The 25,060-nt window shown below is 39.7% G+C and overlaps 1 protein-coding gene across 2 annotated transcripts in view; it reads left to right on the top strand.

The window, feature by feature from the left end:
• Positions 1 to 25,060, top strand: part of bbof1a (basal body orientation factor 1a) — a 105,909-nt gene that overhangs the window by 79,272 nt on the left and 1,577 nt on the right. Inside the window, exon 11 of one of the 2 annotated variants that reach the window (XM_067413813.1) lies at positions 24,667 to 24,735. In XM_067413813.1, coding sequence (XP_067269914.1) covers positions 24,667 to 24,735 — 69 coding nt within the window. The remainder of the gene's footprint in view (positions 1 to 24,666; positions 24,736 to 25,060) is intronic. The other variant, XM_067413814.1, reaches the window with a different exon arrangement.

Genomic DNA, 25,060 nt, shown 5'->3' with positions numbered 1-25,060 from the left:
AGTTTGGTGCTGATCGGGTGAATCGTCTAGGAGGAGTATCGCAAATTCCAGAGCATGCGTTTTCCGAACAACCCATAATAGCTCACTTCCTGTTGGGCTGACACATAACTTAGAGCACGAAAGTTGTATGATGTAATTTAATTATAGATGAATTCTAATGTAATAGGATATAATAGGTCATTTTCAAATATGTGCAGAGTTATCTTTTGCAGGGCAATATTTTGTAAGTCCAGGAAACCTGTATTTAATTCAAAAGTATTTTTTTATTTTTTTAACTAATTTTTTACATTTGTATTAGCCTATGTTATGTAACGGTTCAATTATTACCATCGAGAGAAAGTGACTGACACACACACACACACACACACACACACACACACACACACACACACACACACACACACACACACACACACAGTAAGCTGCAGGTATAAGCTGCAGCCCATCCCCCCTCCACACACACACACACACACACACACACACACACACACACACACACACACACACACACACACACACTCATGTCTGGTTCGCTATCTTTTTGGGGACTCATAGACGTAATGGTTTTTATGCTGTACAATACATATATTCTGTCCTCCTACACTGCTCCTACCCCTAAACCTACCCATCACACAACTTTCTGCATTTTCACCTTTTCAAAAGAACTCATTCTGTCTGATTTATAAGCTTTTGTACCCATTGGGAAGTCCCCATGAGTCTGTGTGCATTCAGGTTTAAGTCCCCACCAGGCTAGAAAATCATTCACACACACACAGAGGCAAGTTTTTTTGCTTGAAAACTTATACAATATTGCCCTCTACTGGTCATTTAAGGGAGAGCATAAGTGTTGAAAAAACAAAACAAAACAAAAACAGTGTGATATAAAGAATAACCAGCAGGTGGGAGTATAGCCTTATTTATGAACCAGGTACTTGTGTCCATATTTTGTATTTTTTAGGCTTTTGCTACGGGAACACCGTTTGAGATATCCAATAACCGTTCGCATTTTAGCATCTTCTGTATATTTACTTCATGTTGTCCGAGTTTGGAGGAGATTGAATGAATTGCTTTTGAGGAGAAGGTAAAAACTCAGAGCTCGCTTTCGACTTCTTGTTATCTTCCAACCAAATTATCTGACTTCCTGTTGGTCAGAGCTAATGACTTTAAATTAGAAAGTTGTCCGGCTCGAAATGTACAATATATATACCGAGTTTGGTGAATGTACATAAAACTAACCCCCCACTTTAGACAAAAGATGGCGCTACTGAGCCCCTCTACCACGCCCGTTTCTGAATCTTTGCTTGCATCTTCTGGACAGCATGTCAGATGTGTGTGTTGAGTTTCATGCAATTTCAAGCATGCTAAGTGTCTCAAAAACACCTAAAAAGATTATTGGACTTTGACACGTTGCCATGACAACAGTATTTCAAGAATCAGGAATCCATTTATATGTCTATATCTGCCATGTTTTGACATTATACTGATGAAGTTTGAAGTAAATCGGGTGAAAATAAGATGGGGATTTAAAGCATTTTTGAAAGTGACACACTTCCTGCTGCCAGTTGGTGGCGCTATAACTTTGACTCACAAAAGTCATATCCATGTGATCGGCCTCTTACAACGAACACACAGCTGAAGTTTCATCAAAATGAATTAATGTATGCAAAAGTTATAACACACTTCCTGTTTGCCTTTTCTCGCCATAAATTTGTCTCTTCGCCACGGCCAAACCGTTTGAGATATCAAAAAGTTGCTTGCAATTTAGCATCCTCAGTGTCTTGACTTCATGCTGACCGAGTTTGGTGCTGATCGGGTGAATCGTCTAGGAGGAGTATCGCAAATTTCAGAGCATGCGTTTTCCGAACAACCCATAATAGCTCACTTCCTGTTGGGCTGACGCATAACTTAGAGCACGAAAGTTGTTCGGCCCGATGAGCTCTATATGTGTACCGAGTTTCATATATGTACGTGCAAGTGTGTTTGATTTATAGACCATGTTTTCAGACCCCACTTTAGGGGGCGCTGTCGAGCCCCCCTGCCACGCCCGGGTCCCAGCCTCAGCCCGGCCCTGATGGCCGCGCATTCTGATGCGTGTGCAAAGTTTCAAGAGTTTTCGAGCATGGGAAGGGCCCCAAAAATGCCCAAATAGTCGGTAAAAAAAATAATAATATATAATAATTAAAGCTGCGAGCAGCGATGACGGGCCCAAGCCGGGGGCACCGCCACCCCGGTGGCATCAGCTTAACTGTGCACAGCAGGCCAATAGGCATTTAATATGGGAAAAAACAAATAAAGGGACTATGTCAAAGTCAATTGAATTCACCTCATTAACTGCAGCAACTGGTGCTGCTATGACCAGGAACCACAACACTCACATCTCTGAGATCAATTACATTTTATTCTTTAATTTTATGTCAGATGATGTCAAATGTCAATTTCAAAATGAGTGCAGAATACTGTCCAAATGCTGAAGTTGTATTATCCTTACACTTCTCTTAAAAATAAATTAAGCCAAATCACAGAGACCGCAACAATGATTTTAATATCAGTGTCAGGTAAGAGTAATATGCGTGCATATAATTTATGGAAGTTTATTATAAACAGGCACTTTAATAAGATCATGTGAAATTAACTTTTTTTATCCATTTGAATTCTATCAATAAATAATTAGTTTAAAGAGGTGTCATGCGTGATCTTTGCAAACACAGCACATGACCTTCTTTAAAGCCCATGTTATAGAAAACAATTAAAAGTATTGGGACATCACTTTCAATTATGTGCAAATATATTTTTTGCAGCTCAAAATTTTGTAAGTTCAGAAGACCAGTATTTAATTAAAGATATAATATATGTTTTAGTTTTTTACTTATTTTTCACAATAAAGTGATAGATATTTGTGATAGCCTATGATATGAAAGGGTTAAATTATGAAAACACAAGAGAAAAGGTGACACACACACAGAGTGAGAGAGACCCCCTCCACACACACACACACACACACACACACAGTGATCCTAAGAGAGGGAGAGGGAGGGGGGAGGGTGAATGACAGACACAAAATCTAAACAGTGAGAGAACATTGTTTTTATTTCACTGTCTGAAAACAATGTTTTGCAATAACAACAATAGTTTTATCTTCAAAACAGTGTTCCCTAGGACATATCCAACCTGGTTACTAAATAAGGCTACACTTCCAACTTCTGGTTATTCTATATACCGGTAGCTCATTGGTTATCATTTTTGTCCTTAAACATTAATCTTCTCATTTTTAAGTTACACACACCAATTACTTTTTGTTGAAAAAGACAATTAAATGTGTTTTTTCCTTTGTTAGTAATTTTTTTTAAATATTTATATGTTTTATTAATAATTATTTGTATTAACACAATTATTTAACTAATTATATAAAACAATATTGTCAATGCCCTACAAATAAACTGGTTTTATACATTTATTTTTTTATTCAAACCCAGAATAATATGTTTTATCATTTAATGCAGGCCAAAGCACAGCATTGAGAGGTAATCTTTTTAGCGCACACGCGCACACACACACACACACACACACACACACACACACACACACACACACACACACACACACACACACACACACACACACACACACACACACACACACACACACACTCATGTCTGGTTCACTATCTTTCTGGGGACTCATAGACGTAATGGTTTTTATGCTTTACAAACCATATATTCTGTCCTCCTGCCCCTACCCCTAAACCTACCCATTTCACAAAACTTTCTGCATTTTTACATTTTCAAAAGAACTCATTCTGTATGATTTATAAGCTTTTGTACCCATTGGGACCTCAATTTAGGCCCCTACAGTGACATGTGTCCCCATGAGTCTGTGTGCATTCAGGTTGAAGTCCCCACCAGGCTAGAACAACACACACACACACACACACACACACACACACACACACACACACACACACACACACACACAGTAGTAATGCTGAAGTATGCTGCAGGCAACTCAAATCAGTTCAGCCCATCCCCCCATCCACAACACCCCCCTTCACCCCCCCGCCCCTGCCCCTCACACACACACACACACACACACACACACACACACACACACACACACACACACACACACACACTCATGTCTGGTTCACTATCTTTTTCTGGGGACTCACCATAGATGTAATGGTTTTTATGCTGTACAAACCATATATTCTGTCCTCATACACTGCTCCTACCCCTAAACCTACCCATCACACAACTTTCTGCATTTTCACCTTTTCAAAGTAACTCATTCTGTTTGATTTATAAGCTTTTGTACCCATTGGGAAGTCCCCATGAGTCTGTGTGCATTCAGGTTTAAGTCCCCACCAGGCTAGAAAACCATTCACACACACACACAGAGGTAAGGTTTTTTTGCTTGAAAACTTATACAATATTGCCCTCTATTGGACATTTAAAGGAGAGCATAAGTTTTGAAAAAAAAAACAAAAAAAAAAAACAGTGTGCTATATAGAATAACCAGCAGGTGGGAGTATAGCCTTATTTATGAACCAGGCACTTGTGTTCTTATTTTGTGTTTTTTAGGCTTTTGCTACAGGACCACCGTTTGAGATATCCAATAACCGTTCGCATTTTAGCATCTTCTGTATATTTACTTCATGTTGTCCGAGTTTGGAGGAGATTGAATGAATCGCTTTTGAGGAGAAGGTAAAAACTCAGAGCTCGCTTTGCCACTTCTTGTTATCTTCCAACCAAATTATCTGACTTCCTGTTGGTCAGAGCTAATGACTGTAAATTAGAAAGTTGTCCGGCTCAAAATGTACAATATATATACCGAGTTTGGTGAATGTAGATAAAACTAACCCCCCCACTTTGGACAAAAGTGACACACTTTCTGCTGCCAGTTGGTGGCGCTATAACTTTGACTCACAAAAGTCATATCCATGTGATCGGCCTCTTACAACGAACACACAGCTGAAGTTTCATCAAAATGAATTAATGTATGCAAAAGTTATAACACACTTCCTGTTTCCCTTTTCTCGCCATAAATTTGTCTCTTCGCCACGGCCAAACCGTTTGAGATATCAAAAAGTTGCTCGCAATTTGGCATCCGCAGTGTCTTGACTTCATGCTGACCGAGTTTGGTGCTGATCGGGTGAATCGTCTAGGAGGAGTATCGCAAATTCCAGAGCATGCGTTTTCCGAACAACCCATAATAGCTCACTTCCTGTTGGGCGAAGCTTATGACTATGAGTGCGGAAGTTGTTTGGCCCGATGAGATCTATAAGTGTACCGAGTTTCATACATGTACGTGCAAGTGTGTTTAATATATAGACCCAGTTTTTCAAGGGGGCGCTGTTGAGCCCCCCCTGCCACGCCCGGGGCAAAGGCCTCTGCCCGACCCTGTTGGCCGCGCATTCCGATGCGTGTGCAAAGTTTCAAGAGTTTTCGAGCATGGGAAAGGCCCCAAAAATGCCCAAAAGGCGAAAAGATAATAATAATAATAATTAAAGCTGCGAGCAGCGATGATGGGCCCAAGCCGGGGGCACCGCCACCCCGGTGGCATCAGCTTAACTGTGCGCAGCAGGCCAATAGGCATTTAATATGGGAAAAAATAAAAGGACTATGTCAAAGTCATTTGAATTCACCTCATTAACTGCAGCAACTGGTGCTGCTATGACCAGGAACCCCAACAGTCACATCTCTGAGATCAATTACATTTTATTCGTTAATTTTATGTCAGATGATGTCTAATGTCAATTTCAAATGAGTGCAGAATACTGTCCAAATGCAGAAGTTGTATTATCCTTACACTTCTCTTAAAAATAAATTAAGCCAAATCACAGAGACCGCAACAATGATTTTAATATCAGTGTCAGGTAAGAGTAATATGCGTGCATAAAATTTATAGAAGTTTATTATAAACAGCCACTTTTATAAGATCATGTGAAATTTTTTTTTTTATCCATTTGAATTTTATCAATAAATAATTAGTTTAAAGAGGTGTCATACGTGATCTTTGCAAACACAGCACATGACCTCCTTTAAAGCCCATGTTATAGAAAACAATTAAAAGTATTAGGATATCACTTTTAATTATGTGCAAATGAATTTTTTGCAGCTCAAAATATTGTAAGTTCAGAAGACCAGTGTTATATATATATATATATATATATATATATATATATATATATATATATATATATATATATATATATATATATATATATATATATATATATATATATATATATATATAGACATTTTTTTACTTATTTTTCACAATAAAGTGATAGATATTGCTGATAGCCTATGATATGAAATGGTTAAATTATGAAAAACAAGAAACAAGGCGACATACACAGAGTGAGAGAGACCCCCTCCACACACACACACACACACACACACACACACACACACACACGCACACGCACACGCGCACACACACACACACACACACACACACACACACACACACACACACACACACACACACACACACACACACACACACACACAGAGTGATCCTGAGAGAGGGAGGGGGGAGGGGAATGACAGACACAAAATCTAAAGAGTGAGAGATCATTGTTTTTATTTCACTGTCTGAAAACACTGTTTTGCAATGACAACAATAGTTTTATCTTCAAAACAGTGTTCCCTAGGACATATCCAACCTGGTAACTAAATAAGGCTACACTTCCACCTTCTGGTTATTCTATATTTAGTTATTCTATATTTATATTTAAACATAAGGCATTAATCTTCTCATTTTTTAAGTTACACACACTACTTTTTTTTTTAAAGACAATTAAATGTGTTTTTTTCTTTTGTTAGTAATTTTTTTTATATTTATATTTTTTATTAATAATTATTTGTATTAACACAATTATTTAACTAATTATATAAAACAATATTGTCAATGCCCTACAAATAAACTGGTTTTATACATTAATTTATTTATTCAAACCCAGAATAAAATGTTTTATGCTTTAATGCAGGCCAAAGCACAGCATTGAGAGGTAATCTTTTTAGACAGAAGAGTGGCTCACACACACACTGTAGAAATCAGTGACACGTGTCCCCATAAGTCTGTGTGCATTCAGGTTGAAGTCCCCACCACGCTAGAAAAAAGAACACACGCACGCACACGCACACACACACACACACACACACACACACACACACACACACACACACACACACACACACTGTAGAAATCAGTGACACGTGTCCCCATAAGTCTGTGTGCATTCAGGTTGAAGTCCCCACCAGGCTAGAAAAAAGAACACACGCACGCACACACACACACACACACACACACACACACACACACACTGTAGAAATCAGTGACACGTGTCCCCATGAGTCTGTGTGCATTCAGGTTGAAGTCCCCACCAGGCTAGAAAAAAGAACACACGCACACACACACACACACACACACACACACACACACACACACACACACACACACACACACACACACACACACACACACACAGTAGTAATGCTGAAGTATGCTGCAGGCAACTCAAATCAGCTCAGCCCATCCCCCCATCCACAACACCCCCCTTCACCCCCCCCACCCTGCCCCTCACACACACACACACACACACACACACACACACACTCATGTCTGGTTCACTATCTTTTTCTGGGGACTCACCATAGATGTAATGGTTTTTATGCTGTACAAACCATATATTCTGTCCTCCTACACTGCTCCTGCCCCTAAACCTACCCATCACACAAAACTTTCTTCAAAAGAACTCATTCTGTATGATTTATAAGCTTTTGTACCCATTGGGAAGTCCCCATGAGTCTGTGTACATTCAGGTTTAAGTCCCCACCAGGCTAGAAAACCATTCACACACACACACACAGAGGTAAGGTTTTTTTGCTTGAAAACTTATACAATATTGCCCTCTACTGGTCATTTAAGTGAGAGCATAAGTGTTGAAAAAAAACCAAAAAAAAAAAAACAGTGTGATATAGAGAATAACCAGCAGGTGGGAGTATAGACTTATTTATGAACCAGGCACTTGTGTTCTTATTTTGTGTTTTTTAGGCTTTTGCTACGGGACCACCGTTTGAGATATCCAATAACCGTTCGCATTTTAGCATCTTCTGTATATTTACTTCATGTTGTCCGAGTTTGGAGGAGATTGAATGAATCGCTTTTGAGGAGATGGTAAAAACTCAGAGCTCGCTTTGCCACTTCTTGTTATCTTCCAACCAAATTATCTGACTTCCTGTTGGTCAGAGCTAATGACTGTAAATTAGAAAGTTGTCCGGCTCGAAATGTACAATATATATACCGAGTTTGGTGAATGTAGATAAAACTACCCCCCCCACTTTGGACAAAAGTGACACACTTCCTGCTGCCAGTTGGTGGCGCTATAACTTTGACTCACAAAAGTCATATCCATGTGATCGGCCTCTTACAACGAACACACAGCTGAAGTTTCATCAAAATGAATTAATGTATGCAAAAGTTATAACACACTTCCTGTTTCCTTTTCTCGCCATAAATTTGTCTCTTCGCCACGGCCAAACCGTTCGAGGTATCAAAAAGTTGCTTGCAATTTGGCATCCTCAGTGTCTTGACTTCATGCTGACCGAGTTTGGTGCTGATCGGGTGAATCGTCTAGGAGGAGTATCGCAAATTCCAGAGCATGCGTTTTCCGAACAACCCATAATAGCTCACTTCCTGTTGGGCGAAGCTTATGACTATGAGTGCGGAAGTTGTTTGGCCCGATGAGATCTATAAGTGTCCCGAGTTTCATACATGTACGTGCAAGTGTGTTTAATATATAGACCCTGTTTTTCAAGGGGGCGCTGTTGAGCCCCCCTGCCACGCCCGGGTCAAACGCCTCTGCCAGACCCTGTTGGCCGCGCATTCCGATGCGTGTGCAAAGTTTCAAGAGTTTTCGAGCACGTTAAGTGCCCCAAAAATGCCCAAAAGGCGAAAAGATAATAATAATAATAATAATAATAATTAAAGCTGCGAGCAGCGATGACGGGCCCAAGCCGGTGGCACCACCACCCCGGTGGCTTCAGGCAAATTGTGCAAGACAGGCAATATGCATTTAAACAGGAGAGTATTTTAAAATCGCTCAAATATGCCACATTTACCGCAGCAGCTGGTGCCGCTATGACCACAAGCCACACCCATGATGGAATTTAAAGGGGGGGTGAAACACTCAGTTTCAGTCAGTGTCATGTCAATCTTGAGTACCTATAGAGTAGCATTGCATCCTGCATATCTCCGAAAAGTCTTTATTTTTTTTATAATTATATAAGAAAGATGCGCTGTTCCGAGTCTTTCCGAAAAAAGCCGAGCGGGTGGGGGCGTGTCGTGTGAGCGGAGCTAAATAATGACGTGTGCAGCAGCGCGCTGCTATTGTGTTGAGTGCGTCGAGTGCGTCGTAAAGCTGTCATCCCTAACAGCGGGGAAAAAACTTTATTCAAAATAAAAATATGGCTTTTAATCAGATACAGCCATACATCTATGATCCGGAATCAGACCCAGAGGCTGCAGTTGAACAGCAGCAGCAGCAAAAACGACTAGAGCAGGACGTCTCTATGTGGTACGATATACACTAACTATATAATATGCTTAGCGGCTTGTGTTATTTACATATTTATACTTGAATTATATCGTCGTATTTTTGTCTTTGAAGGTGTACATGTGGGAAGTGCAGTTGTGCACGTGTGTTTGTGTGTTTACGCGTGGTTTGTGTAGACAGGTTAAGTTAGTGTTTACATAGATAGACACGGAATAGTAGCGCATTTGAATGAAGAAGCGTGCTTATTTAGTTCAACATATTTCCCCACTCTTTGTGTATTGTTGAGTGCTTTTACAATACACAAACATAAAGTTACACATATAGTGGCCAGCTAAACAAATGTACACGCACTACACATCGCATGCTCTATTGATCAATTTCTATAGTAATATATATAGTAACTATACGTGATCATGTTTGGGCTACTTGATGAGCATAGACACAGACATTTGAAGCAGTCTAACTCACCGCCCGCGGTTCTAACGTTGGGACTGCTCCATCCTTCAGCATTAGGCTATTGGAAAATCCTGTGTCGAGCTGGGCCTTGTGAAACAGTCGGCACCGAAATGCAGCGAACAGATATAAACATTCGCGCAACTCAGTTGCTGATCCGGAAAAGCAAATTACATCCACTGTTGCCTTACCGCGGGGTTTTGGGGGAATCTGTGCAGGACTGTCTTGGTCTGGCAACCAAAAACGCACTTTTTGATGTCATTGTTAATTGTGCACATTACCTGTGCAGCGCAGCCTACGAGCGCTTTGATGGGCATAGCCTGTTGCTTTCGCTCTCTCCCTCTCTCTCTCTCCCTCTCTCTCTCTCACACGCTTCCGGTAGAATTGTCCGTAAGGCCCATACAAGGTAATTCCGCCCCCACTAACGTCAATGGGGACGCATGATCGCAAAAAACTTGCCGAAACTTATGACTAACCGGAAGTAGTATTTTTGACAAAGAAATACTCCCATCAAACGTCCACCTTAACTTTTGAAACTTTGTCCATGTTTAGTATGGGATTCCATGTCTTTAACAGTGTAAAAAGATCAGTATGCATGAAACAGCATTTCACCCCCCCTTTAAATATAGATGAATTCTAATGTAATATGATATAATAGGTAATTTTCAAATATGTGCAAAGTTATCTTTTGCAGCTCAAAATTTTGTAAGTCCAGAAGGCCAGTATTTAATTCATGGTCTTTTTATTTTATTAACACAATTGTTAAACGAATTATATAAAACTATATTGTTAGTGCCCTACAAATGAAGTTGGATTCACCACATTAACTGCAGCAGTTGGTGCTACTATGACTACGAACCACAACAGTCACATCTATGAGATCAATTCAATTTAATGAATCAGTTTCATGTCAGATGATGTCACATCAATTTTAAATGAGCGCAGAATACCATCCGAATGGTGATATTGTATTATCCTAACACTTCTCTACATGTGTTTTTGACCTACCTTAGCTTTTTACAATCTTATGCAATTAAGCATGCTTTCATTTCAATATTTGTAGCATCCAATAAAAAATGTTAATTACAAAATGACCAATTGGAGCCAAATCACAGAAACTGCAGCAATGATTTTAATATTAGTGTCAGGTAAGAGTAAGATGCGCGTCTAAATTTTATGGAAGTTTATTATAAACTTTATTATAAAATTTACTTAGACTGACTGGGTAAACCCAGCCTGATCTGCCAGCGATTTGACTTCGCCCTGCAACACAGTCTGAAAACCCGTACATTCATTTCTACTGCTTCTGTTACACTTTTGCGGGAACAAATCACAGACTAACTTATTCACCTGGCACGCTATTGGCGAGTTTAGTAGTCTGTTTAGTTGACTATCCAATTGCATACAGAGTCATTCAAATAATGCTCATTGATCAAATCTTAAATTGAGCTTGGTCTGGTGATACCCAGACAACTTATAAACTAGAAAATCATGTGAAATTTACTTTTTAAATCAATTTGATTTTTATCAGTAAATAATTAATTTTAAGACGTGTCTTTTCAAAAACAGAATGACCTTCTGTAAAGCCCATGTATAGAAAACACGCGCACGCGCACACACACACACACACACACACACACACACACACACACACACACACACACACACACACACACACACACACACACACACACACACACACACACACACACACACACACACACACACAATTTCAAGCATGCTAAGTCTCAAAAACACCCAAAAAAATAATTAAAATGACACTTTGCCATAGCAACAGTTTAAAAAATATCAGGAATCCATTCGTATGTCTATATCTGTCATGTTTTCACATTATACTGATGAAGTTTGAAGTAAATCGGGTGAAAGTAAGACTGATTTAATTTTTTTTCAAAAAGTGACACATCCTGCTGCCAGTTGGTGGCGCTATAACTTTGACTGAATATTGGAATGTAGATGTCTTCAGGCCAGGACTCTTGTCAAACATGTGAAGTTTGAGGCAGATCGGACATTGTATGCCTGAGGTACAACCAATTCCTGTGTCATGGCGAAACATCAACATTTGTGAGGCCGCCACAGACACACCCTTCAGGGAAAACTCAAGATCTTCCCAATTTAACACCACAAAGGCCTTTAGATTAGACTGTGCAAATACGATGTTGATATGATTAAATCTCTAGGAGGAGTTTGTTAAAATACAACGTCTGGCAATGGCAAAAACTGCACCAATTTACCAAAGAAAATTCAAAATATCTCACTTCCTGTTGGTTTTTCAGATTTGGCGCCTTGGGTCTTTTTTGTACGTATTGGGCTGTTGAATGCGTCTACTGAATTTTCATACTCATACATGAAACGTAGCGTGAATGACGCTTAATTTAAATTTTGTAGGTGGCGCTATCGAACCATTTTGCCACACCTAATTCTGAAACCCATATCAGATGTATGTTTTCACCACTTCTGATGCGTGTGCAAAGTTTCATGAGTTTTCATGTGTGTTTAGGCCCTCAAAAATGTAATTCATTTGGGAAAAGAAAAATGATGGTTTTAGCAATTACAATAAGGTCCTCACACCTTAAGCCTTAAATATCTGAGTTCCTGTTCGTCGGAGCTAATGACTGTAAATTAGAAAGTTGTTCGGCTCAAAGAGAACAATATATATACAGAGTTTGGTGACTGAAGATAAAACTAACCCCCCCACTTTTGACAAAAGATTGCATTACTTTTGTCAAAAGATGGCGCTACTGAGCTCCTCCACCATGCCCAATTTTAAGTCTTTGCCCATATCTACTGGACAGCATGTCTGATGTGTGTGTTGAGTTTCATGTAATTTGAAGCATTTTAAGAGTCTCAAAAGCAGCGAAAAAGAATGTTATAGTTTGATGTGTTGCCGAAGAAAATTCAAAATATCTCACTTCCTGTTGGTTTTTCAGATTTGGCGCCTTGGGTCTTTTTTGTAGGTATTGGGCTGTTGAATGCGTCTACTGAATTTTCATACTCATACATGAAACGTAGCGTGAATGACGCTTAATTTAAATCTTTGTAGGTGGCGCTATCGAACCATTTTGCCACACCTAATTCTGAAACCCATATCAGATGTATGTTTTCACCACTTCTGATGCGTGTGCAAAGTTTCATGAGTTTTCATGTGTGTTTAGGCCCTCAAAAATGTAATTCATTTGGGAAAAGAAAAATGATGGTTTTAGCAATTACAATAAGGTCCTCACACCTTAAGCCTTAAATATCTGAGTTCCTGTTCGTCGGAGCTAATGACTGTAAATTAGAAAGTTGTTCGGCTCAAAGAGAACAATATATATACAGAGTTTGGTGACTGAAGATAAAACTAACCCCCCCACTTTTGACAAAAGATTGCATTACTTTTGTCAAAAGATGGCGCTACTGAGCTCCTCCACCATGCCCAATTTTAAGTCTTTGCCCATATCTACTGGACAGCATGTCTGATGTGTGTGTTGAGTTTCATGTAATTTGAAGCATTTTAAGAGTCTCAAAAGCAGCGAAAAAGAATGTTATAGTTTGATGTGTTGCCGAAGAAAATTCAAAATATCTCACTTCCTGTTGGTTTTTCAGATTTGGCGCCTTGGGTCTTTTTTGTAGGTATTGGGCTGTTGAATGCGTCTACTGAATTTTCATACTCATACATGAAACGTAGCGTGAATGACGCTTAATTTAAATCTTTGTAGGTGGCGCTATCGAACCATTTTGCCACACCTAATTCTGAAACCCATATCAGATGTATGTTTTCACCACTTCTGATGCGTGTGCAAAGTTTCATGAGTTTTCATGCGTGTTTAGGCCCTCAAAAATGTAATTCATTTGGGAAAAGAAAAATGATGGTTTTAGCAATTACAATAAGGTCCTCACACCTTAAGCCTTAAATATCTGAGTTCCTGTTCGTCGGAGCTAATGACTGTAAATTAGAAAGTTGTTCGGCTCAAAGAGAACAATATATATACAGAGTTTGGTGACTGAAGATAAAACTAACCCCCCCACTTTTGACAAAAGATTGCATTACTTTTGTTAAAAGATGGCGCTACTGAGCTCCTCAACCATGCCCGTTTTTAAGTCTTTGCCCATATCTACTGGACAGCATGTCTGATGTGTGTGTTGAGTTTCATGTAATTTGAAGCATTTTAAGAGTCTCAAAAGGAGCGAAAAAGAATGTTATAGTTTGATGTGTTGCCGTGGCAACAGTATATACAATATCAGGAAGTGCTTACCAGCTTTATATCTGCTATGGTTTGACATTATACTGATGAAGTTTGAAGTAAATCGGGTAAAAATAAGATGGTGATTTCAAAGCATTTTGAAAGTAACACACTTCCTGCTGCCAGTTGGTGGCGCTATAACTTTGACTCACAAAAGTCATATCCATGTGATCAGCCTCTTACAACGAACACACAGCTGAAGTTTCATCAAAATGAATTAATGAATGCAGAAGTTATAACACACTTCCTGTTTCCCTTTTCTCGCCATAAATTCGTCTCCTCGCCACAGCCTAACCGTTTGAGATATCAAAAAGTTGCTCGCAATTTAGCATCCTCAGTGTCTTGACTTCATGCTGACCGAGTTTGGTGCTGATCGGGTGAATCGTCTAGGAGGAGTATCGCAAATTCCAGAGCATGCGTTTTCCGAACAACCCATAATAGCTCACTTCCTGTTGGGCTGACACATAACTTAGAGCACGAAAGTTGTTCGGCCCCATGAGCTCTATATGTGTACCGAGTTTCATACATGTGCGTGCAAGTGTGTTTGATTTATAGACCATGTTTTCAGACCCCACTTTAGGGGGCGCTGTCGAGCCCCCCTGCCACGCCCAGGTACCAGCCTCAGCCCAGCCCTGATGGCCGCAGGTTCCGATGTGTGTGCAAAGTTTCAAGAGTTTTCGAGCATGATAAGGGCCCCGAAAGTGCCCGAATAGTCGAAAAAGCTAAATTGTCCTTAGAAGAACAATAGGGCTCTGCGCCCTTTCAGGGCTTGGGCCCTAATAATAATTAAAGCTGCGAGCAGCGATGATGGGCCCAAGCCGGTGGCACCGCCACCCCGGTGGCATCAGCTTAACTGTGCACAGCAGGCCAATAGGCATTTAATATGGGAAAAAATAAATAAAGGGACTATGTCAAAGTCATTTGAATTCACCTCATTAACTGCAGCAACTGGTGCTGCTATGACCAGGAACCACAACAGTCACATCTATGAGATCAATTACATTTTATTCATTAATTTTATGTCAGATGATGTCAAATGTCAATTTCAAAATGAGTGCAGAATACTGTCCAAATGCTGAAGTTGTATTATCCTTACACTTCTCTTAAAAATAAATTAAGCCAAATCACAGAGACCGCAACAATGATTTTAATATCAGTGTCAGGTAAGAGTAATATGCGTGCATATAATTTAAGGAAGTTTATTATAAACAGCCACTTTTATAAATTCATGTGAAATTAAATTTTTTTATCCATTTGAATTCTATCAATAAATAATTAGTTTAAAGAGGTGACATACGTGATCTTTGCAAACACAGCACATGACCTTCTTTAAAGCCCATGTTATAGAAAACAATTAAAAGTATTAGGATATCACTTTCAATTATGTGCAAATGTATTTTTTGCAGCTCAAAATATTGTAAGTTCAGAAGACCAGTATTATATATATATAATAAAAAAAATTTAACTTATTTTTCACAATAAAGTGATAGATATTGCTGATAGCAATTATGATATGAAAGGGTTAAATTATGAAAAAAACAAGAGACAAGGCGACACACACAGAGTGAGAGAGACCCCCTCCACACACACACACACACACACACACACACACACACACACAGAGTGAGAGAGACCCACACACACACACACACACACACACACACACACACACACACACACACACACACACACACACACACACACACACAGAGAGAGTGATCCTGAGAGAGGGAGGGGGAAGGGGAATGACAGACACAAAATCTAAACAGTGAGAGAACATTGTTTTTATTTCACTGTCTGAAAACACTGTTTTAATATATCAACAATATAGTTTTATCTTCAAAACAGTGTTCTCTAGGACATATCCCACCTGGTTACTAAATAAGGCTACACTCCCACCTTCTGGTTATTCTATATTTAGTTATTCTATATTTATATTTAAACAAAAGGCATTAATCTTCTCATTTTTTAAGTTACACACACTACTTTTTTTCTTTCTTTTTTTTAAAGACAATTAAATGTGTTTTTTTTTTCTTTTGTTATTAGTGTTTTTTTATATTTATATTTTTTTATTAATAATTATTTGTATTAACACAATTATTTAACTAATTATATAAAACAATATTGTCAATGCCCTACAAATAAACTGGTTTTATACATGAATTTTTTTATTCAAACCCAGAATAAAATGTTTTATCCTTTAATGCAGGCCAGAGCACAGCATTGAGAGTTAATCTTTTTAGACAGAAGAGTGGCTCACACACACACACACACACACACACACACACACACACACACACACACTGTAGAAATCAGTGACACGTGTCCCCATGAGTCTGTGTGCATTCAGGTTGAAGTCCCCACCAGGCTAGAAAAAAGAACACACACGCACACACACACACGCACACACACACACACACACACACACACACACACACACACACACACACACACACACACACACACACACACACACACACACACACACACACACACACAGTAGTAATGCTGAAGTATGCTGCAGGCAACTCTTATCAGTTAAGCCCATTCACCATCCCCCATCCACAACACACACACCCACCCACAAACACACACACATACACACACACACACTCATGTCTGGTTCACTATCTTTCTGGGGACTCATAGACGTAATGGTTTTTATGCTGTACAAACCATATATTCTGTCCTCCTACACTGCCCCTGCCCCTAAACCTACCCATCACACAAAACTTTCTTCAAAAGAACTCATTCTGTATGATTTATAAGCTTTTGTACCCATTGGGAAGTCCCCATGAGTCTGTGTGCATTCAGGTTTAAGTCCCCACCAGGCTAGAAAACCATTCACACACACACACAGAGGCAAGGTTTTTTGCTTGAAAACTTATACAATATTGCCCTCTACTGGACATTTAAGGGAGAGCATGAGTGTTGAAAAACAAAACAAAAAAAACAGTGTGATATATAGAATAACCAGCAGGTGGGAGTATAGCCTTATTTATGAACCAGGCACTTGTGTGCTTATTTTGTGTTTTTTAGGCTTTTGCTACGGGAACACCGTTTGAGATATCCAATAACCGTTCGCATTTTAGCATCTTCTGTATATTTACTTCATGTTGTCCGAGTTTGGAGGAGATTGAATGAATCGCTTTTGAGGAGAAGGTAAAAACTAAGAGCTCGCTTTCCACTTCTTGTTATCTTCCAACCAAATTATCTGACTTCCTGTTGGTCAGAGCTAATGACTGTAAATTAGAAAGTTATCCGGCTCGAAATGTACAATATATATACCGAGTTTGGTGAATGTAGATAAAACTAACCCTCCTCTTTGGACAAAAGTGACACTTCCTGCTGCCAGTTGGTGGCGCTATAACTTTGACTCACAAAAGTCATATCCATGTGATCGGCCTCTTACAACGAACACACAGCTGAAGTTTCATCAAAATGAATTAATGTATGCAAAAGTTATAACACACTTCCTGTTTCCCTTTTCTCGCCATAAATTTGTCTCTTCGCCACGGCCAAACCGTTTGAGATATCAAAAATTCGCTTGCAATTTAGCATCCTCAGTGTCTTGACTTCATGCTGACCGAGTTTAGTGCTGATCGGGTGAATCGTCTAGGAGGAGTATCGCAAATTCCACAGCATGCGTTTTCCGAACAACCCATAATAGCTCACTTCCTGTTGGGCTGACACATAACTTAGAGCACGAAAGTTGTTCGGCCCGATGAGCTCTATATGTGTACCGAGTTTCATATATGTACGTGCAAGTGTGTTTGATTTATAGACCACGTTTTCAGACCCCACTTTAGGGGGCGCTGTCGAGCCCCCCTGCCACGCCCGGGTCCCAGCCTCAGCCCGGCCCTGATGGCCGCGCATTCTGATGCGTGTGCAAAGTTTCAAGAGTTTTCGAGCATAGGAAGGGGCCCAAAAATGCCCAAATAGTCGGGTTAAAATAATAATAATAATAATAATTAAAGCTGCGAGCAGCGATGACGGGCCCAAGCCGGGGGCACCGCCACCCCGGTGGCATCAGCTTAACTGTGCACAGCAGGCCAATAGGCATTTAATATGGGAAAAAATAAATAAAGGGACTATGTCGAAGTCATTTTAATTCACCTCATTAACTGCAGCAACTGGTGCTGCTATGATCAGGAACCACAACACTCACATCTATGAGATCAATTACATTTTATTCATTAATTTTATGTCAGATGATGTCAAATGTCAATTTCAAAATGAGTGCAGAATACTTTCCAAATGCTGATGTTGTATTATCCTTACACTTCTCTTTATGTGTTTTTGACCTACCGTAGCTTGTGATTGTTCACCAATTTTATGTAGCAAAAAGCATGCTTGTTTTTATTTCAATATGTGTGGCATTCAATATTTTTTTAAATAAAAAATAATAAAAAATAAAGCCAAATCACAGAAACCACAAAAATTATTTTAATATCAGTGTCAGGTAAGAGGAATATGCCTGCATACATTTTATGGAAGTGTATTATAAACAGCCACTTTTAAATGTTTAAATGTAATTAAATTTAAAATAACGATATCAAAGTCATCTGAATATATTTACTGGTCAAAGTCGACCTCTCTAAAACATGCAGCATGTTTTTATACCGCTGAGAATGTGCACGACAGGCAATATGCATTTAAACAGGAGAATATTTGAAAATTGCTCTAATATGCCACATGTATCACAGCAGCTGGTACCCCTATGACCACAAGCCACACCTATTATGAAATTTAAATATAGATTATTTTTTTTTTTTATGTATTAGGATAAAATGGGTCACTTTCAATTATGTGCAAATGTATATTTTGCAGCTCAAAATGTTGTAAGTTCAGAAGGACAGTATTTTAATTAAAGATATAGTATATTTTTTGTTTTTTTTTTAACTTATTTTTCACACTAAAGTGAGTTATTTGTGATATGAAGGTTTAAATTATGACAATCAAGAGACAAGGTGATACACACAAAGAGTGAGACCCCCTCCACACACACACACACACACACACACACACACACACACACACACACACACACACACACACACACACACACACACACACACACACACACACACACACACACACACACACAAACAACCCAAACAGAGTGAAACTCAGAGAGGGAGAGTGAGGGGGGAGGGGGACGACAGACAGAGAGGCAGAGTCTAATTCCGAAAGAAACAAGATTTGAAACAAACAAAAAAAAAAAAATCTAAACAGTGGGAGAAAGTTTTTTTTTCTTCACTGTCTGGAAACACTGTTTTGCAATAACAATAGTTTTATCTTCAAAACGGTGTTCTCAAGGACATATCCAACCTGGTTCTTAACTAAGGCTATACTCCCCCCTTCTTGTTATTCTATATCATTAGCTCTCATTTTCGTTCACAAATAAAAGGCATTAATCTGCTTATTTTTAGGTTACACAAACTTCATTGTTTGAAAAGGAAACTCAAATGTGTTTTTTCTATTGTTACAAATTAACTGGTTCTATAATTTTATTGTAACCCAGAATAATATATATTTTTATCCTTTAATGCTTGCCAAAGCACACAGCAATGAGCTAATCTTTTCACAATCAAAATGAAGCTGGCACCATCCCCCTACAAACACACACACACACACACACACACACACAGAGAGAGAGAGAGAGAGAGAGAGAGAGAGAGAGAGAGAGAGAGAGAGAGAGAGAGAGAGAGAGAGAGAGAGAGAGAGAGAGAGAGAGAGAGAGAGAGAGAGAGGCAAAGTGAGATTTAGATTAAACATGATTTTCAGCAAAACAATAATAGTAAAGTCTAAACGGTGGGGAAAAGTTTCAAGCCACACCTATGATGTAATTTAATTATAGATGAATTCTAATGTAATAGGATATAATAGGTCATTTTCAAATATGTGCAAAGTTATCTTTTGCAGGGCAATATTTTGTAAGTCCAGGAAACCTGTATTTAATTCAAAGTATTTTTTAATTTTTTTAACTTATTTTTTACATTTGTATTAGCCTATGTTATGTAACGGTTCAATTATTACCATCGAGAGAAAGTGACTCACACACACACACACACACACACACACACACACACACACACACACACACACACACACACACACACACACACACTGTAACGCTGCAAGTATAAACCGGCCCATACCCCCACCCCCCCCTCCACACACACACACACACACACACACACACACTGTAGTAAGCTGCAGGTATAAAGCAGCCCATCCCCCCCCCTCCACACACACACACACACACACACACACACACACACTCATGTCTGGTTCACTATCTTTCTGGGGACTCAGCATAGACATAATGGTTTTTATGCTGTACAAACCATATATTCTGTCCTCCTACACTGCTCCTACCCTAAACCTACCCATCACACAAAACTTTCTGCATTTTCACCTTTTCAAAAGAACTCATTCTGTTTGATTTATAAGCTTTTGTACCCATTGGGAAGTCCCCATGAGTCTGTGTGCATTCAGGTTTAAGTCTCCAGCAGGCTAGAAAACCATTCACACACACACACAGAGGCAAGGTTTTTTGCTTGAAAACTTATACAATATTGCCCTCTACTGGTCATTTAAGTGAGAGCATAAGTGTTGAAAAAACAACAACAACAAAAAAACAGTGTGATATATAGAATAACCAGCAGGTGGGAGTATAGCCTTATTTATGAACCAGGCACTTGTGTGCTTATTTGGTCTTTTTTAGGCTTTTACTAAGGGAAAACCGTTTGAGATATCCAATTACCGTTCGCATTTTAGCATCTTCTGTATATTTACTTCATGTTGTCCGAGTTTGGAGGAGATTGAATGAATCGCTTTTGAGGAGAAGGTAAAAACTCAGAGCTTGTTTTTATGATTTATTAAGATTGAAACCAGATTATCTGATTCCCTGTTGGTCACAGCTAATGACTGTAAATTAGAAAGTTGTCCGGCTCGAAATGTACAATATATATACCGAGTTTGGTGAATGTACATAAAACTAACCCACACACTTTGGACAAAAGATGGCGCTACTGAGCCCCTCTACCACGCCCGTTTCTGAATCTTTGCTTGCATCTTCTGGACAGCATGTCTGATGTGTGTGTTGAGTTTCATGCAATTTCAAGAATGTGAAGAGTCTCAAAAACACCAAAAAAGATTATTAGACTTTGACACGTTGCCATGACAACAGTATATCAAAAAATCAGGAATCCATTCATATGTCTATATCTGCCATGTTTTGACATTATACTGATGAAGTTTGAAGTAAATCGGGTGAAAATAAGATGGGGATTTAAAGCAATTTTGAAAGGACACACTTCCTGCTGCCAGTTGGTGGCGCTATAACTTTGTCTCACAAAAGTCATATCCATGTGATCGTCCTCTTACAACGAACACACAGCTGAAGTTTCATCAAAATGAATTAATGTATGCAAAAGTTATAATTCACTTCCTGTTTCCTTTTTCTCGCCATAAATTTGTCTCTTCGCCACGGCCTAACCGTTTGAGATATCAAAAAGTTGCTCGCAATTTGGCATCCTCAGTGTCGTGACTTCATGCTGACCGAGTTTGGTGCTGATCGGGTCAATTTTCTAGGAGGAGTATCGCAAATTCCAGAGCATGCGTTTTCCGAACAACCCATAATAGCTCACTTCCTGTTGGGCTGACGCATAAGTTAGAGCACGAAAGTTATTCGGCCCGATGAGCTCTATATGTGTACCGAGTTTCATATATGTACGTGCAAGTGTGTTTGATTTATAGACCCTGTTTTCAGAGCCCACTTTAGGGGGCGCTGTCGAGCCCCCCTGCCACGCCCGGGTACCAGCCTCAGCCCGGCCCTGATGGCCGCGCATTCTGATGCGTGTGCAAAGTTTCAAGAGTTTTCGAGCATGGGAAAGCCCCCAAAAATGCCCAAATAGTCGGTAAAAAAAATAATAATAAATAATAATAATCCTTAGAAGAACAATAGGGCTCTGCGCCCTTTCAGGGCTTGGGCCCTAATAATCCTTAGAAGAACAATAGGGCTCTGCGCCCTTTCAGGGCTTGGGCCCTAATAATAATAATCCTTAGAAGAACAATAGGGCTCTGCGCCCTTTCAGGGCTTGGGCCCTAATAATAATCCTTAGAAGAACAATAGGGCTCTTCGCCCTTTCAGGGCTTGGGCCCTAATAATAATCCTTAGAAGAACAATAGGGCTCTGCGCCCTTTCAGGGCTTGGGCCCTAATAATAATCCTTAGAAGAACAATAGGGCTCTTCGCCCTTTCAGGGCTTGGGCCCTAATAATCCTTAGAAGAACAATAGGGCTCTTCGCCCTTTCAGGGCTTGGGCCCTAACAAAAAAAAATAATCCTTAGAAGAACAATAGGGCTCTGCGCCCTTTCAGGGCTTGGGCCCTAATAATAATAATAATAATCCTTAGAAGAACAATAGGGCTCTGCGCCCTTTCAGGGCTTGGGCCCTAATAATAATAACAAATAATCCTTAGAAGAACAATAGGGCTCTGCGCCCTTTCAGGGCTTGGGCCCTAATTATCTTAGGCCTGGATGATTTTTCTGGATTTTAAAAGTTCCTTTTGAGGCTGTTCAGACCAAGCCTGCAGTCTCCCTCTCAGATACTGAAGCTTTCGCGCCTCGATCGCCCCCCCGGTAAACGGTCCCAGTATAGCCGCCTGTTTTCTAATGGACGCGAGGCAAAATAACAATAAAATTACACTTCAAATATTTGTTCCCCAAAGTTAGTTTATGTCATTTTTGGGAGCAGATTGGAGCTTTAGCTTTAATTTCTAATTTTCCATAACTGTTTATTTCACACCAACATAATTAATTGTTCTGCATCTGCGAGAGTGTGGGCGGGCTTTTGATATCGCGACTGTACTTCCTTGCTCTACTTCCTGCTCTCTACTGCGCAACTCCGGTCCCGAAATTGCTACTGCGCAGACTCGGTCCCAAGATATCAGCACCGTGCAGGCCGTCTGAAAGCTTCAAATATGGCAAGCCCAAACGGATAATGTCGAGTCGTCCATATTTTTTTTACGGTCTATGGTTCAGACAGGTTCCCAAAGGCTTATTTCATGATAATTTCAACAGTGTCCTGGGTTATGTAGAGACAGACAACACAGCTATGTGGCTTTAGATCTGCCTTAATTCTACGTGGCATTGATTCAACAAGGTGCTGAAAGCATTCTTTAGAAATGTTAGCCCATATTGATAGGATAGCATCTTGCAGTTGATGGAGATTTGTGGGATGCACATCCAGGGCATGAAGCTCCCGTTCCACCACATCCCAAAGATGCTATATTGGGTTGAGATCTGGTGACTGTGGGGGCCATTTTAGTACAGTGAACTCATTGTCATGTTCAAGAAACCAATTTGATATTATTCAAGCTTTGTGACATGGTGCATTATCCTGCTGGAAGTAGCCATCAGAGGATGGGTACATGGTGGTCATAAAGGGATGGATATGGCCTGAAACAATGCTCAGGTAGGCCGTGGCATTTAAACGATGCCCAATTGGCACTAAGGGGCCTAAAGTGTGCCAAGAAAACATCCCCCACACCATTACACCACCACCACCAGCCTGCACAGTGGTAACAAGGCATGATGGATCCATGTTCTCATTCTGTTTACGCCAAATTCTGACTCTACCATCTGAATGTCTCAACAGAAATCGAGACTCATCAGACCAGGCAACATTTTCCAATCTTTAACTGTCCAATTTTGGTGAGCTTGTGTAAATTGTAGCCTCTTTTTCCTATTTGTAGTGGAGATGAGTGGTACCTGGTGGGTTCTTCTGCTGTTTTAGCCCATCCGCCTCAAGGTTGTGCGTGTTGTGGCTTCACAAATGCTTTATTGCATACCTCGGTTGTAACGAGTGGTTATTTCCGTCAAAGTTGCTCTTCTATCAGCTTGAATCAGTTGGCCCATTCTCCTCTGACCTCTAGCATCAACAAGGCATTTTCGCCCTAAGGACTGCCGCATACTGGATGTTTTTTCCTTTTCACACCATTCTTTGTAAACCATAGAAATGGTTGTGTGTGAAAATCCCAATAACTGAGCAGATTGTGAAATACTCAGACCGGCCCGTCTGGCACCAACAACCATGCCTCGCTCAAAATGGCTTAAATCACCTTTCTTTCCCATTCTGACATTCAGTATGGAGTTCAGGAGATTGTCTTGACCAGGACCACACCCCTAAATGCATTGATGCAACTGCCATTTGATTGGTTGATTAGATAATTACATTAATGAGAAATTGAACAGGTGTTCCTAATAATCCTTTAGGTGAGTGTAATTATACAGTTATTTTATAATAGTGTATTATAAGTGTATTATAGTGTATTTATAATAGTTTATTATAGTGTAATTTTACAATTATACAATATTTTTCTTGTTTTTCTTTACCCCCTGATAGGAAACCAGCCCATCTTCCAGCTTTATCAACATCTTCCTCAGAGAAGATCCAGGTTAGCAGTGATGCAAGGTAAGGCTCCAGCACTGTGATGGATAACTGTTGTGTGTGTGTGTGTGTGTGTATGTATGTGTGTGTGTATGTGTGTGTGCGCGTGTGTGTGTGTGTGTGTGTGTGTGTGTGTGTGTGTGTGTGTGTGTGTGTGTGTGTGTGTGTGTGTGTGTGTGTGTGTGTGTGTGTGTGTGTGGGATAGGATGTACAGTTTGTACAGTGTGAAATCCATTACGCCTATGGAAAGTCCCCATAAAACATGGAAACACGTGTGCGTGCGTGCATGTGAAAAATTATTATACTGGTATTTTGTTGTCTGTTAAGATGTTTCTATTCAAAATTAAAC

This window comes from Pseudorasbora parva, chromosome 13 (assembly GCF_024679245.1).
Source record: "Pseudorasbora parva isolate DD20220531a chromosome 13, ASM2467924v1, whole genome shotgun sequence".
Classification (NCBI taxonomy): domain Eukaryota; kingdom Metazoa; phylum Chordata; class Actinopteri; order Cypriniformes; family Gobionidae; genus Pseudorasbora; species Pseudorasbora parva.
The sequence above is the reverse complement of the archived record's forward strand: the minus strand, read 5'-3'. Positions and strand labels throughout refer to the sequence as shown.